Source organism: Lissotriton helveticus, chromosome 4_1 (genome assembly GCF_964261635.1).
Source record: "Lissotriton helveticus chromosome 4_1, aLisHel1.1, whole genome shotgun sequence".
Lineage (NCBI taxonomy): Eukaryota > Metazoa > Chordata > Amphibia > Caudata > Salamandridae > Lissotriton > Lissotriton helveticus.
In genome coordinates, this window is record NC_136063.1 from 494,063,129 (window position 1) to 494,079,738 (window position 16,610).

The 16,610-nt window shown below is 46.2% G+C and overlaps 1 protein-coding gene across 1 annotated transcript in view; it reads right to left on the minus strand.

The window, feature by feature from the left end:
* Positions 1-16,610, minus strand: part of LOC144828693 (carbonic anhydrase 13-like) — a 160,797-nt gene that overhangs the window by 82,406 nt on the left and 61,781 nt on the right. The window contains exon 3 of the mRNA XM_078687077.1: positions 1,275-1,393. Within this exon, the coding sequence (XP_078543203.1) occupies positions 1,275-1,393 (119 nt within the window). The remainder of the gene's footprint in view (positions 1-1,274; positions 1,394-16,610) is intronic.

Genomic DNA, 16,610 nt, shown 5'->3' on the forward strand with positions numbered 1-16,610 from the left:
AGTGGATTATCAGAGGACTAAATGATGTAAGTATTGAAAGTCTATGTAAGAAAGAGCAGCATACTTTGTTCTGTTCCTCCATGCTTATGCTTTAATGGGGGTGGCCTCCTACACTGTATCCCCCAATAAACCTCTGCAGGTTTGAACAGTTGGAATCCGGTGGGCACTAATTATAGGGTTAAGTTAATTACATTTAAAGGATCAAAATGTACTTCTAGGTCGTAATTAGGGTCTTGTTGTGGAAGAGGGCTGCAACGTGAATTTTAATGCTGCAGTGGGACACAGGAGGGGGGGTTTGCTGGTGCCGCTTGGGAACATGGTTCCAGCTCAAGAACCGCTGCCAGATCTGAAATCCGGCTGTTCCCACTCAGCACCAGTATTGCTTCTTGTCTGACTCACATTCACTTTAAATATCTCAGCAAGCTGAGAAATGGCAAAACCCTTTTTTGACCCCCTTGTCTTGTGCAAAATAACAACCTCATACTGAGTGCTACTGTAAGTTCACAATGGGGCCACGCAGATTTTCAATAACATGCTCCACTGTAATAGTGCTTAGTCCCGGGGTTTTAGCCATGCATATTCCTGTGGCTATTATGGTTATACCAGTACGCTATATGGAATACTGTGTGGTAAAATCAGTCGCAAAGCCCTTTCCTCTATGTTATTCATCAATGTTGGGGGCGAACAGCACCACCTAAAATGCAATATTGCTGAGAACATACGTGTTTCTAGTGGTGATTTCTACTTTGATTGCTGCTGGATCGTAACCAGATATGAGAAACATTTCACAGTAGACAAACTGATGCAACTCGATTGCGCCAATATTGCTTGAAATAGAGTCTAGTAAATTGCCTAGTTTATGTTTACTCAGAATCCACCTAAAATGATGCATTCAGAAGTGGATACCCTTAAGGTAATATTCTACCAGGAATCCGCTGTTTGTCACAGGAAACCACATATATACACACTGCACCACACGGAGGGGCATATTATCAAGAAATGCGTTAAAATTATCGCTGCTTTAGTGGCAGGAAACTGCTGCTACAGCGGCGATAATGGGCTTGATAATATGCCCTTGAGAATTCCAATAGAAGCCCATGTTCATGCCAGAACATGGGCTTCTATGGGAATTAACAAAGGCATATTATCAAGCCCATTATCGTCGCATTAGCGGCCGTTTCCTGCCGCTAAAGCAGCGATAATTTTAACGCTGTTTCTTGATAATATGCCCCTGAGTTCGGCACTCAGCTCCTTATTGTAAAACTGGGCTGTACCTCTGCGGAGTGTGTCCGTCCGTCCACCGTGTGCTCCGAGCCGTGGCCGTCAGCTGATCCCCAGTGGATGTGCATTTGCCGCAGCCGGTAGACTCCGGGCAGTGGTCCACCAGTCAGCACTGCAACCAAACACAATGACATCCACTTAGTGTAAGACATTTCAAGAGCTTTGCCCTACTGCCTCGATCAAGATTTCTTCATTCAAATGGCATGGTCCATCCAGTGGTGTAGGAAGGGGGTGCAGTGGGTGCGGGCCACCCCGGGTGTCATCACTGAGAGGGGTGACAAAATGGCAAAAATATGCGTTTTAAACAAATATTTTTGCCATTTTGTCAAGCCAGGGGTGACAAGAAATTTTCTGCACCAGGTACCACCTGACCTTGCTACGCAACAGGGTCTATCTAGTGCTACTTAGTACCAGAACACTTGTACATTTTAAAGGTCCATGAAATCAAAGTCCTTTTATCAATTTTTCGTTGAGAAAATGTGTAAAAAAACAGTAAGCAACAGCTCAGCAGCTCATCAATGCACCTAGAAAGTCAATAATTTTGTTACTCATAGTAGTATCTCAGCGATATGAGGGTTGCGTTGATGAGAGTCTGTCAACAAGCTGCTGTCCCCTGCTCACACCATGAGGTAACACTTGCCTCTTCAGCGGGAGGTCTTGGGGTATCTCTACGCTCTCCTTCCAGCCACAACACTGAGTAATTACATTTACTTGTTAAAGAACTGTTCTACCAAGGACATACTTCTTGAAAGTCATACAAAAATAGTGACTGTCTATATTCGTGAATAGGCTTCAACCAGGGCCGGACTGGGAACCACAACCGGCCCCGGCAAAGTGCTCGGCCTTCCACCCTCCCCACTCGGGGGGAGGGGGGTGTTGGAGGTGCCGGGGCCGGTTTTCGGCCGAATTTGTTACAGGGTCGATTTTGCAGCTATATGCTGCAAAAGCGGCCCTGTAACAAAAACGGCCCCCGAGGGCCCAAAACCGGCCCCCACCCATGCGGTGCACCAGGGGATTGCCCGGTGCCCGCTACGGCCAGTCCGGGCCTGGCTTCAACACATTTCATTAAATCGGAAAGCACTGTTTCAGAGTACTGGGGCGCTTGAATCACATGTAAAATTGTTCATTTCTGGAGATACGACTACTGATGTATTTGCATTCTATATGTTTTCACCTGGTTTTTTGTTTCACAAAGTCCAAGGTGCAAATAAATAGAAATTGGATTGGGGATCATTATTCACCTAATTATTTGTGATGAACTTCCTAAGTTAAAAAGCTCTTTAGAAAACGTGAAGTTGGACCCCTCTGTCTCAGGAAACTTCAGACCGAATGCTAAGGCAGATCCTTGCCGATCGGGTTGAAAACAACACCCAATCTATTGATCAAAAAACATAATGTATGACCTCAGTGCTCAGTGGTTGATGTCTGGGACGAGTTGGAGACAACTATGGACAGAACCCGAGCTGTAGTTATACTTCTGAACCTGTTTGGTGCTTTCCACCTCATCAATCACACCACTTACATTAACAGACTAACCCAAAAGGAAAAGCCTTCGGTTGCACTATGCCATTAATCTCTGAGATGACACAGATTGTCCTCCGTCTCAACTTATATAGGTTCTTCATTTAGTTATGCCACAGGAAGGACGACCACTCATTACCTCCTCGTCCGTCTTCCCCCCCACAGTAACAACATGATGAGCTTTAGTCTCCTACAGAAACTTCCACTAAAATGTTAGTACACTAGTTTCCCATCCCTCCAATATGGTCAACTTCCTCTTCCTCCATACCATACACTATAAAAAGGAAGTGCACCCAGAGCTCCACCTGTTCTTTTGTTTCTGCAGTGACACTTTCGAGTGAATATCAAGCTACTGTATGCAAATGGGAAAGAGGTTGTGCAGTAGCTGACTCATATTCCACAAGGTAGAGGCAATGCTAAAGCATACTTGGGCCTTGTTTTATTTTGGTGGCCAGTTAACAATTGTGCAACCTTTTTTTTGTTTTCTGTGAAAAGATTTCCAATGTCCCCCGTAATGCGTTCTCCATTACCTGAGCTTCAGCGAGGCTGTTGGGAGTGCGCTTGTGATGTTCCTTGGGTCTACACTGAGCGGCCGGGGGTAGGGTGTGTCGCGTTGCCGGCGCTGCGCTCTGCTTGATCGAGCGCAGCCAGGTTGCCATCGGCAATTCTGGAGGTGTGCGCAAGCAGTGCAGTCATTTTTATTTGACACCCTGAATATGCACGGTGCTCTGGGGCCCTGTGGATTTATGCCGGTAGCCGTAAGGCATTCTGGGGCGGTTGCTTGGCAACAGTGTCGCTTTCAGAGTGTCACGGGTGATGTTGCGAGGCAACTACTGAAGCTGGAATATTTTCCTGTATTTGGCATTGATTTTCTGAATTGCATGAGGGAAATTGGTGGAAACTAAGTAGAGAAGATGCGCCATGTGGAGAAAACAGGAGTTCCTGATGCAATTCCTTCCTTATTGGCTATCCAGCATATGATTCAGACAGCAGCACCATCAGGATTCAAGCAAGCCGGGCCGACGACGCCTGAAATGGCAGAAACCGGTCCCCGGAAGCTTGTTTCCTTCCCAGTGTAAGAATTGGCTTGGTAGTTTGGTTTGCCCTGTTCCCATCATGCACTGGGACAGGAACAGACTAATTTGCATATAGCCAGGTTCTGAACTGGGATGGTGCAGTGAGCTAAAAAAGGGTGTTGGATCTAGCCCTGATCTCTTGACCGGGTGAGAGTATTCTGCTTAATTCAGAAACTCTGTCCATCACCACCCCTTGTTGTTAAATAATTTGTCCACCCTAAGCGTGGAAGGGTATACTCAGATGTGAGTCCCTTGCTCATTGCACCATCAGGATTCAAGCAAGCCGGGCCGACGACGCCTGAAATGGCAGAAACCGGTCCCTGGAAGCTTGTTTCCTTCCCAGTGTAAGAATTGGCTTGGTAGTTTGGTTTGCCCTGTTCCCATCATGCACTGGGACAGGAACAGACTAATTTGCATATAGCCAGGTTCTGAACTGGGATGGTGCAGTGAGCTAAAAAACGGTTTTGGATCTAGCCCTGATCTCTTGACTGGGTGAGAGTATTCTGCTTAATTCAGAAACTCTGTCCATCACCACCCCTTGTTGTTAAATACCTTCCAACTTAGGGCGACAAATTCAAAAAGAACAGATGCCAGGCCTGGTCCTCCCAGGACCAAAAACAAGCATCCTGAAACAGGATTTGGGTAGTCGCGGCCTTCATGACTCGCAGGTGGGTGGGTGGGTTGTCGCGCTGGAATGGGGTCATGCAGGGGGGGGGGGTTTAATCTAAAATAAAAAATAAATAAAAAAAGTTAACTTACCTTTGCCAGCCAGTTCCCGCCTTTTTTTGGCTCCTGCTTCTGTTCTCCTGCCTCCGGCAGGAACATGAAGCAGTCACCCTCTCTTCCCTCCCCTAAGCCAATAGCAATGCTGCAATGGCAGCGTTGTCATTGGTAAGGACGCCGACCAGCCAGGCGCCTATGCAGAGGCCATTTTCTCCATGTAGGCTACATGCAGCCTACATGGAGAAAAGGCAGAGTGTGAATGACTGTTTGGTTTGCCCCGGAGGGCCGACCAAACATTCAGCACCGTCAGCAGTGGGCAAGCCACTCCTCCCCTGCCCTAGAGCAGGACCACCCGCCCCCAACCAAACACTTCTGCTTTATGACAGTGCGAGAAGCAGAAGCATAAAACTGTTGTTTTCCCATTTTATGTTTCTGCTTGTCGCACTGTTAGAAAGCAGTGGGGTGACGCTCCTCCACCCTAGTGGAGGAGCAGCCCCTGGTTTCGGGGTCTCATCTCTCATCAGCCAATCTAGCTTGAATCTGGTGGCATATAGAGCACGGGATCCACATCTGGGCATACCCTTCCAACTTAGGGCGACAAATGCAAAAAGAACAGATGAAGGATAAAATACTGAACAAATGAAACTGTAACCCTCAGTCACAGATCTTCATTAAAGCCATCAGTTTTTTGCACGCCAGGCCATTCCAGTTTGGAAAAAGTTAGGACAAGTCCCAAAACAAACACTCATGTGTGATGGGCCCAGTTGTGTATATGCCGTATATCTCAAATAATTCTACCAAACCTATGGACATCTGAGGTTCAAAAAATAACAATAATAATATACCATGTATAATTAAAAACAAGCAATTTATTCGCAATCAATAAAACAGTGTTTGTACCCAAGTAAATGTACAGTATTAAAAATTGAAACAAATGAATTCACAAAATTACATATTCAATAAAAGAACAGTTATACAATAAACACAAATATTACAAAGTAAAAATTGTTGTAGTTTTCGACGCAGCGTTTCGGTGTACCAACGATGTCACCTTCTTCAGGACAAACAATTTCTAAGTAGAAGAACATCACAATTAAAATCATGTCAAGAACTATAAAAAAAAAAAAAAATCTCCTATTTACATAACTGGTTCATTGTTTGTGTCTTTTCTATTACAGAACTTGGGGCCTGGGATAATATACATTTCACATGGTAATTATTTCATTAACTCAAGAGGTTTGGGATTAATCCTTTTTTGTTAAAGAAGGATTTGAGACATAACTGGCATTACACATGGGGCTTTACGAAGTAGTAAGTGGTGGTTACCCATTCTTCGTAAATTGAAAAAGCGGATTTGTGTGTGAAGTAAACTTTTTCTACAGGTATGTTCCCTGAGAATTTTCTCTCAGACGAAGAATGGGTAACCACCACTTACTACTTCGTAAAGCCCCATGTGTAATGCCAGTTATGTCTCAAATCCTTCTTTAACAAAAAAGGATTAATCCCAAACCTCTTGAGTTAATCAATCAATCAATCAATCACTGACATTTATAGAGCGCACTACATACCCGTAGGGTCTCAAGGCGCTGGGGGTGGGGGGGTGCCGCTACTGCTCGAACAGCCATGTCTTCAGCTTCTTCCTGAAGGAGAGGTGGTCTTGGGTCAGGCGCAGGTCGGTCGGGAGGGAGTTCCAGGTCTTGGCGGCCAGGTAGGAGAAGGACCTTCCTCCCGTAGTCGCTCTTCGGATACGGGGGACGGCGGCGAGGGCGAGGTTGGCTGATCGGAGGTGGCGTTTGGGAGCGTAGAAGTTGACTCGGCTGTTGAGGTAGCTCGGGCCTTGGTCGTGTAGGGCTTTGTGTGTGTGGGTGAGGAGGCGGAAGGTGATTCTTTTGTTGACGGGGAGCCAGTGCAGGTCTCTCAGATGTCCGGAGATGTGGCTGGTTCGTGGGATGTCGAGGATGAGTCTGGCTGAGGTGTTCTGGATCCGCTGGAGTCTCTTCTGGAGCTTGGCGGTGGTACCGGCGTAGAGGGCGTTGCCGTAGTCTAGTCGGCTGGTGACGAGGGCCTGGGTGACGGTCTTCCTGGTCTCGGTGGGGATCCACCAGAAGATCTTCCGTAGCATGCGTAGGATGTTGAAGCATGCCGAGGATACGGCGTTGACTTGCCTGGTCATGGAGAGGGAGGAGTCCAGGATGAATCCCAGGTTGCGTGCATGGTCTGTCGGTTTGGGTGCGGTGCCCAGGGCGGGAGGCCACCAGGAGTCGTCCCAGGCGGAGGGTGAGGAGCCCAGGATGAGGACCTCCGTCTTGTCCAAGTTCAGCTTCAGGCGGCTGGTCGTCATCCACTCGGCTACCTCTTTCATCCCTTCGTGTAGGTTGGCTCTGGCGGCGGCGGGGTCGCTGGTCAGGGAGAGGATCAGCTGGGTGTCGTCGGCGTAGGAGATTATGTTGAGGTTGTGTTGGCGTGCGATGGCCGCGAGGGGGCTCATGTAGACGTTGAAGAGGGTGGGGCTCAGAGAGGATCCTTGAGGGACGCCGCAGATGACATCGGTGGCCTCTGACTTGTACGGTGGTAGACGGACTCTCTGTGTTCTTCCGTCGAGGAAGGAGATGATCCATTCCAGCGCCTTGTCCTGGATTCCGACGTTGCTGAGGCGCTGCACTAGGGTGCGGTGGCAAACAGTGTCGAATGCTGCGGAGAGGTCTAGGAGGATGAGGGCCGCTGTTTCTCCGTTGTCCATCAGGGCTCGAATGTCATCGGTGGCGGCGATGAGGGCTGTCTCGGTGCTGTGATTGGCTCGGAAGCCGGACTGTGAGGGGTCGAGGGATCCATTCGTCTCGAGGAAGGCGGCCATCTGCTTGTTGACGGTCCTCTCGATGACTTTGGCTGGAAACGGGAGGAGCGAGATGGTGCGGTAATTCTTGAGTTCGGTGGGGTCCGCTGTGGGTTTCTTGAGTAGAGCGCTGAGTTCGGCGTGCTTCCAGCTCTCCGGGAAGGTGGCGGTGTCGAGGGATGTGTTGATGATGTCTCGCAGGTGGGGTGCGATGACAGCGGCAGCTTTGTTGAAGACGTGGTGAGGGCAGGGGTCGGTCGGTGATCCGGAGTGGATGGAGTTCATCGTGCGGATGGTGTCTTCGGTGCTGATCGGAGTCCAGGCGTGGAGGGTGGTGGTGAGGGGTGGTTGTTCGGTCTTGGTGTGCGTTGGTTGGTTACCATGTGAAATGTATATTATCCCAGGCCCCAAGTTCTGTAATAGAAAAGACACAAACAATGAACCAGTTATGTAAATAGGAGAATTTTTTTTTTTTTTATAGTTCATGACATGATTTTAATTGTGATGTTCTTCTACTTAGAAATTGTTTGTCCTGAAGAAGGTGACATCGTTGGTACACCGAAACGCTGCGTCGACAACTACAACAATTTTTACTTTGTAATATTTGTGTTTATTGTATAACTGTTCTTTTATTGAATATGTAATTTTGTGAATTCATTTGTTTCAATTTTTAATACTGTACATTTACTTGGGTACAAACACTGTTTTATTGATTGCGAATAAATTGCTTGTTTTTAATTATACATGGTATATTATTATTGTTATTTTTTGAACCTCAGATGTCCATAGGTTTGGTAGAATTATTTGAGATATACGGCATATACACAACTGGGCCCATCACACATGAGTGTTTGTTTTGGGACTTGTCCTAACTTTTTCAGTAATTCCTCCTTGTCCCTTACCAGTAAGGAGGCCTCCCTCTTTTTTGACATTCCAGTTTGGACCCAGTCATGTGAAAATCAGTCTTGACTCTGCTCCCCATGGGAACAGTCCAGCCCAAACTGCCAGGCCATGTCCTTCCTGGACCAGAGACTAACATCCCGAGACCGGTTTCAGGGTATCACCCATTATCAGCCAAACTAGTTTGAATCTGGTGGCATAGCGAGCACGGGTCCAACGTCCGGGCATACACTTCCAACTTAAGCGACAATGCAAAAGTAACAGATGATGGACAGAATACTAAACAAATAAAACATTCACCCCCAGTTACAAATCTGGGTTAAAGCCATCATGTTGTTGCATGCCAGGCAGTTTCAGTTTAGACCCACCCATATGCAAATCAGTCTTGACCCAACTCCCCATGGGAACAGTCCAGCCTGAACTGCCAGACCAGGTCCTCCCTGGACCAGAAACAAGCATCCTGAGACCGGTTTTGAGGTATCACTCCTCATCAGCCAGGCAATCTTGAATCTGATGGCACAGTGAGCATGGGAACAACATATGGGCATATCCATCCCACTTAGGGTGACAAATGAAAAAAGAACAGATGATGGACGGAATGCTGAACAAATCAAACATTAACCCCAAGTCACAGACCTGGGTTAAATCCATAGTTTTTGTATATGCCTCGCCATTCCACAGGCACCCATATCAGTTCTATTTTCAGAGGGTACCACTCCACAGCGGAGGGTAAAAAGGTGCAGATGGAGGGGTAGAAGGTGCAAATAGTCCACAGTGAGAGGACCTGTGGCACAGGGGTTGCCATCTATGAGTACAGAGCACCCCAAGACTGGCCCTGGAGTGTCCACTTCTGATAAGGGGCTTCATAGGGACAGGGGGCAGGGACCTCAAGGGGATGGATGTAACACCCTGGAAATCCTGGCTCACCAGGCACATGTTCAGCCTAAGAGTACAGACCCTGTGTTGAAGGATTAGTTACAGAATATCACCGCTGAACTGATGAGAGGGAGAGTGGGAAAAGGTGCCAAACACCTGGGGCTACTGCCCCCCTTTAAGAAACCTCAGAGGTCAGATAACCATCAGGAGCCCGTAGGGAACCCCTTGCCAGACCTGAGTTTGGAAGAGAAGCTTACCCAACAGCCCAGTTAGGGCCTCCACCATGCATAGGATGACCTGAGGCCTGGCTCTTAACACTGACAGCTGTCAGTGGCCTCTGTTGGTTGTTGTCCTTATGGAAATAATTCTCCTTGTGTTGGGACCAAAAGTCTGGTCAAGGGGGTAGAATGGGCCACATCACTTTGTTGGCCATGGTAATACTGTCTGCCTACTAGGATGTGTCTAAGAGCAAGTTAAAGTCAGGTGCTGCACAGATGGGGGTCACAGGTGAGGAGGAGGGTGTCCTGTGGGTTGGCCAGTGCCCCAGAGAATATAGATAGAGGGATCCATTTGAGTTCAGAGATTTCAGAAAGGCATAGACCTGACAAGTGCCCGTAGTAGTAGGTCATTGTCCACGTTATTTTGCCCCAAGCAGAGATGTCCAACAAGGTATTGATTAATCTACCCTGGCTGTAGGCAGCAAGGGTTGTGTTGGAAAATGTATAATACATATAAATCATCCCAAAGGTAAGCCCTGGACAGCCCAAGGGCAGGGTACAGTGTATTTAAAAAGTAGGACATGTACTTTTAAGTTCTACATGTACTGGTAGTGAAAACTCTTCAATTCGTTTTTCACTACTGCAAGGTCTATCTCGCTCATAGGATAACATTGGGACTACCTTATTTTATTTTATAGGCGTAATTTCCAACTGGGAAGATATAAGACCTTCAAGTCTGGTGTTCCTGGAATCACAATTTAAAATCACAACATATAGTAAAGTCAGATTTTAAATTGCAATTCTGAGGATGCCATTTTTAGATAGTTGGCATTTCTTACTTTAGCCATGTGGTTCCTGCTGACTGTCTCTGTTCAGTCTGAGTTGGGGGACAGCTGTATGTTTGGTATTTCCTCTAGACAGCCACACACAAAGGGAGCTTAGGTGTGATTTGATGGGCCATTCTGGAAGAAGGTAGGGAGTAGCTGGGTACCTCCTTACACTTATAGGCTGTGTCCTGTCCACACACAAAGTGCTGGATATCCCCCCTGTAGTGAGCCTGGAGACAGGAGCTGGACTGCTGATTTGCTTGACTCCCACCTTGCTGTGCTACCCTGCTGCCTGCTGTTCCCTTGCCTGGGTGAAATTAACTGGACTTGCATTGTTTGAACCCAGAGTGACTCCTAGGGCTTGCTGGCTTTCCTCTTGATTTAACTTGAAGTCTCAGGGACACACAAGACTTCCATCCATCCTACTACTGCATCCAGACTCTGCAATCTGTAAGACGTCCCTGCCAAGTCATGCCACCCCAGTCCTGGACCCTTGGAATTGAGCCTAAGTGGTTTGCTCCAGCAGTATTAACATATCCTCTGCTGCGTGAGCAGAATTGATGCATCGCCACTGTTGCTGGTACTGGAGGGGTGCATTGTCCCCAGAACCAGTGAATCAGCTTCGGAACCGCCACTGCAGAACCAATGCATTGCCACCAATGCGTGGAGAAGATCGACACATTATGTCTACTGCGTGGAGAAAGTCGGCACATTGCCTTCAGAACTGTCACATCTCGGAACTGATGCATCGCCACTGCTGTGTGGAAAAAATTGATGCATCACCTCTACTGTGTGGGGAACACCAATGCATCACGCGGCTGTACCCTGCATCTTCATGAACACAATCAGGATTAAGGTACTTTTGTTCACTGAGTCCCTGTATCTGGCCAGTGCTCCATCATGGTTGGCCTGAACTTTTGACTTTGATCCTGTCCGGCGTGACCAGATATCCCAAATAATCACTATTTTACTGTATATTCTTTAAAAAAATATATAGCAAGTTCTACCTATTTGATTTTTGGTGTGTTGGTCTTATTTTATTTATAAAATTAAGTTCTATTTTTCTAACCTGGTGTGGAGGTTTTTTGTGATGTTTTCACTGTTTTACTGTTTGGAGTGTTGCACAAATTCTTTACACATAGTCTCTTAAATTAAGCCTGGCTGCTATGTGGCAAGATACCAATGTGCCTCTTATGTTAAGCCTGACTGCTATGTGGCAAGCTACCAAAGGTTAATTCGGGGTGTGTTTGTGGCTTGCCATGACTAGGATTGTGGTTCCTGCTTGGATAGGGTGCATACCTCTGCCAACCAGAAACCCAATTTCTAACAGGTGTGTTAAAGCATTTATCTGGGTGGGCAGAAAGTCTATGCAGGCACAAGAGTGGTGGGGGTCTTTGTCTACTGGATATGTATGTCAACTACTTTACTCGCCACCTCTTGCAGCTGGGATACTATATGTCCTCTGCCATGGATCAGCACTTCTAGGTCTCTAGAGAAACATTTGTGGTGCACACAACACCAAGCCCAGTTATACTGCGCTGTTCTCAACCTCTCCCATTAACTATGTACCCTCCCAGGATGACAGCAATGTGGACAGTCTAGAGATATGCACTCAGAAGCCAGGGCATAAATAGTCAGCTTTACCACGAAGCACCACTCTGGTCTAACACAGCTCTTAAGCTAGGCCATAACAGTTTGTACTGTCCACAATGGGCTTAAAGAGGGATTATGGTGATAGAGGATGAATATGATACCACTACCAATGTAATGAAGACCTTTGAAGCCCGAGGTAGGGACTGTTCCCTAAAGCCGGTACACCATTGGCAACGCTGCCAATTCCACCATTGCTTACACACTGCACTCAGTGCTGGTCCAGTGACCCTGTCAGAATTGCCTATTAGGAAGTATTTACTTATGTGGGGAAACTCAAGTGGTGCCCTCTCCAACCTCTGCCAGATTATGATTTACTGACTATATTCTCATAATATTAGCGGCATTGGCCCACCTGCTTAGGTGTTGAATATACCGATGAAGACTGGTCAGATTTCCTTGATAATCATGACAGCAATCTAAGAGAGGAACAATTAAATATTCCCTATTTTAAAATTTTGCATGACTGGTACTGGTACCCATACAAGTTGAAATGGGCTCACCTACTTCCTCATGGCAACTGCTGGAGGTGCCAGTAATCTAGGTGTAACCACCTCCATATACTGTGGTCCTGTACGAAATGATCCTGCTACTGGACAGATATATGAACACATTGTGAAATACTGCTGTATTTTGGGGAACACTGACAAAAATATATTAATATAGCCTGGTATAGCAGCTGTTAGACCTTTCAGCCTGAGGGTGGTCTTCACCCAAACGTTTTCCTACTTGCCTCCATTTTTGTGCAGAAATGTGTCTTTGTTGCCTTTATGACTTCTAACCAGTGTTAAAGTACATGTGCGCACTTTCCTAAACATGGTTTAATTGGCTTATACCCAATTGGCATATTTAATTTCCTTCTAAGTCCCTTGCAGAGTGGTATACCATATATCCAGGGCCTGTAAATTAAACACTACTTGTGGGCCTGCAGAATTTAATGTGCCACCCATTTAAGGAGCACCTTAAAAAATTTCCATCGCAGCCTGAGAATGCAGTGACAAACTGCCAATTCAACTTGACAAAATGACCCCCTTGCCAAGCCTCAGCCCCCCGTTACTTACATATAAGTCACTTCTAAGGTAAGCCCTAGGTAGCCCATAGGGCAGGGTGCTGTGTAATTAAAGGTTGGACATGTACCTTTAAGTTTTACATGTCCTGGTAGTGAAATTCTCCTAAATGTATTTGTTTCACTACTGAGAGGCTTACCCATCCCATAAGATAACATTGGGGATTCCTTATTGCATTTAATAAGTTGTAATTTCCAATTGGGAGCAGGTAGCTCCCTCAAGTTTCGTATCTATAAATTGTGATGATAAGCCCTCTTTAATGGTAAAGTCAAATTTGTCATAACAATTTTGAAAGCGCCACTTTTAGAAAGTAGCTGTCTTAAGGGAAATAAGGGCCACCCTACTCGCAAGGAATCAGGGTATCTATTATATAACAAGGAACAGTGGTTCCTGCGGACAATGCATACAATATTTGGTAATAGTTAAGCTCAATGGCAATATTAATGGGTAAAGGTATGTCGAAGAGAGAGCAAGAACTACACACAACATGGAAATCAAATACATTTACTGTTTATGCTAAGAATTGCAATTATATCATATATATATTTTCCAGTCTGTATCATTTGTAACACTTTTCCTTGCTCCTGATTCAATTCAACCATTATTATTTTTAACAATTATTCTCATAGAAATAGAAAACATCGTGTACCAGGGATTATCAGAAATGATACCTTATTCAATCATTTATCTTCTCTATATTTTTTTATATACATATATTTTTTCCATTTTGAGTCTTTCCTTCCCCCTAATTTAATTAAACTATTATTATTTTTAATACCCAGAAAGGTTGCTCAAGCAATAGATAGCTTGCTTATGTTGCTTCTTTGGGCAGTACCCGCCCGAAGATTAAGCTGGGCACATTGAAACTGCCCTCTGAGAGGGGTGGATTGGCTGTACCAGTCTTGGAATGCTACTATTTTGTGTTACAATTTCAACATCTTCCTGACACATCAAACAGAGAAAGTATTTTTTTACGTGGCTATCATGATAACCAGCACCTTAGATAAACATGTTTCGGCCCAATCGAGGCAACAAATGGAATATCAGACCTTGCGAGTTTTATGTCACACACAGTGGAGTAACAGAGGTCCCTGAAGTCACTGTGGCGTAGAGGGTCCTCAATGTTTTAGGGGCCCCCAATCCTTTAGGTAGCTTCCACTCAGCCCAAGGCCAATAAAAATCTGTAAATATTGAAGTCATGGGACCCCTCATCACATTCTGCAAGGGGCCCGCAATATTTCACGTTAAGCCACTGGTCCCACATATAGGAACGAGCATCTAAATTCATACAAAACAGATACCTTTCTTGCAGTTGGCACCCCAACGGGATCTGGAAGAATTTTGCAACTAATGCACTGAGATTAGGGATGCTGGTAGGATATAGCAATGTTACATCTGAGGGTCCGATTCTGATCTCGGTCGGAAGGGCACCGAATCGGGTTCGGCATTAGCGGATATTATTCGGAGGCTGAATTTCCGTCCGAGGTATACACGGGTCCGGACGTCGAATTACGATGCAAACAAGCGTGAAATCTCCGTCCGAATCGTTTCTGGGTCCGAGCCGCTCCGTACGGCTCGGTCACAAGCAAACCGTGATGCGCAATGGAAACGTTTCATGACCGAGCTAGTACGATGCTCGATTCGGACAGCCGGATCGAGTCAGAGCATCCGGCTCGCAATAGCTCCCGCAGTTGGACTTCAGGGGTTCGCGTCGGTCCCCCTGTTACCCGCAGCCTTACGACTCGGACACAGGGGGAGACCCATGGGTCCCCCAACACAGGCATGTATTGTGCAGATGGCACCAACGTGTATCCACTGTAGGGGGTGCACTTGTCCGTGACTTACCCATTCAGTCAATGGGAGCCCATGTGCGCGTTGTGTGACCGGCTCCCATTGACTTCTATGGGAGTCCAACCGAACCGAATCCGACAGCATACGGCCGCATCGTACTCGCACGGTCGGACTGCAGGAATACGGATCGGACGGAAAACCCCCCGGATCCAGCTTGGTTGGAGTGCTTTCCGACCCAGGTCGAAATCGGCCCCTTCATGGGAGACATCAATGAGAAGGACGAGCTGTGCACTTTTGATGAGGCAAGGGCGCGACACGTGGTGTGCCGAGGTCACCTTCTCCTACATGCAAAATTCTCTAGGGCTTGGATTCCACTGTAAATCAGAATCTAAAAGATTACAAGAAATTGTAACCTTGGACAAGGGGTGCCCTCCCTGGCCCTGATATATAGAGTTAAGCCGACCCCAACCCTAGCAAGTAAAATAAAATGGGAGCGGGACTGTAGCATCCAGTTTGCAGACGAGGAGTGGAATTAGATGTTAACATACTCAAAAAAGCTGCTAGCAACCCCAGTTTCTAACTTTTTCACTTTAAATATATACCAAGAACTTATCTTGGCCTCAAAATCCTAAGCAAGATATACCCCACGCGCACAGGGTGCTGCCCCAGAAGTAACGAAGATGCAGCATATTTCTGACATATAATCTGTCATTTGTAATGAAGCAAGAGTTCTTAAAGAAAGTAATCCCACATCCGTAGTTGGCAGTGAGTGATATGATTAGAATGGAATGGGCCTATATGGAGTCATGGTGGGTTTCATTCCTCAGAGAGGAGACAGATGAAATGCCATGTAGTTTGACTGGATCTCATTCTTCCCAAAAGACAAATCACAATTTATTAGATACAGAAAAGGGTCACAGGAAAGGGGTCACATGTACAACCTAAGGCATGATGATCCGAAGGAATGGATGCTAGCAAAGGAAATCCACATGACTACGAAAAGAGAGGACTATAAACTAGCAGAAACTTAGCTGATTGCAGAGAGCTAAATGACCTAGGACTGCTGATTGATTTTCCCAGCTCCAAGAAAATCTGAGCCCTCCTCTCACACCTGCCCAGGCCCCTTCAGGCTTTGCTGGGTGTACCCCAAATCATTCTCCTCCATCTTGTAAGTTGCAGCCTACCTGTGCCCCAGATTGCAGTGAGCAGAGTCCAGGAAGTGGTAAGGAGGCAGACTAGTGCTGTCTCTTTCCTAAAAAAGTTCAAAAACGATTTTCCCTACCTTTGATTGCATCATCTATTCTTTTTTTTTTTTTTTTTCTTTGCATGGCTGGTGGTCCCAGTGTAAAATTGTCGTTTTAACCTGCCTGTGATTGCATAATTTATCACCTGTTTTGGGTTTTAAACTTGTGGTTCTTTCTGCCTGTGACTGCTTCCATTTAACCTGTGGAATTGTGAGATTTGAAGTCCAAACTCTGTAGTTTTTCCCTCTCATTCCCAGTGACTATCAGTTTTTCCCTCCAAATTTCTCCTTTGCTCTGTGCTAAGACCTGTATGTTAAGCAATGCACCCCCAGCCACCATTTTGTGTTAACAAGTCAGGACAAGGGCAGTTGCCTGTTTGAGACTGCTCGGGGCCAGGGCCAGAAATGCTGCCCATGTTCCCAGGCAGTAATATCCACCCCACACCATCCACATCCACAAACATAGTAACACATTCATACCAAATATACACCACACACAACTCTATGCACACACCAATGTACCACCATACACTAAAAAAACAACCAAACCACATCTATACACCCTTCTATCCCAACTACCACACATACCGACCATCACCTACAA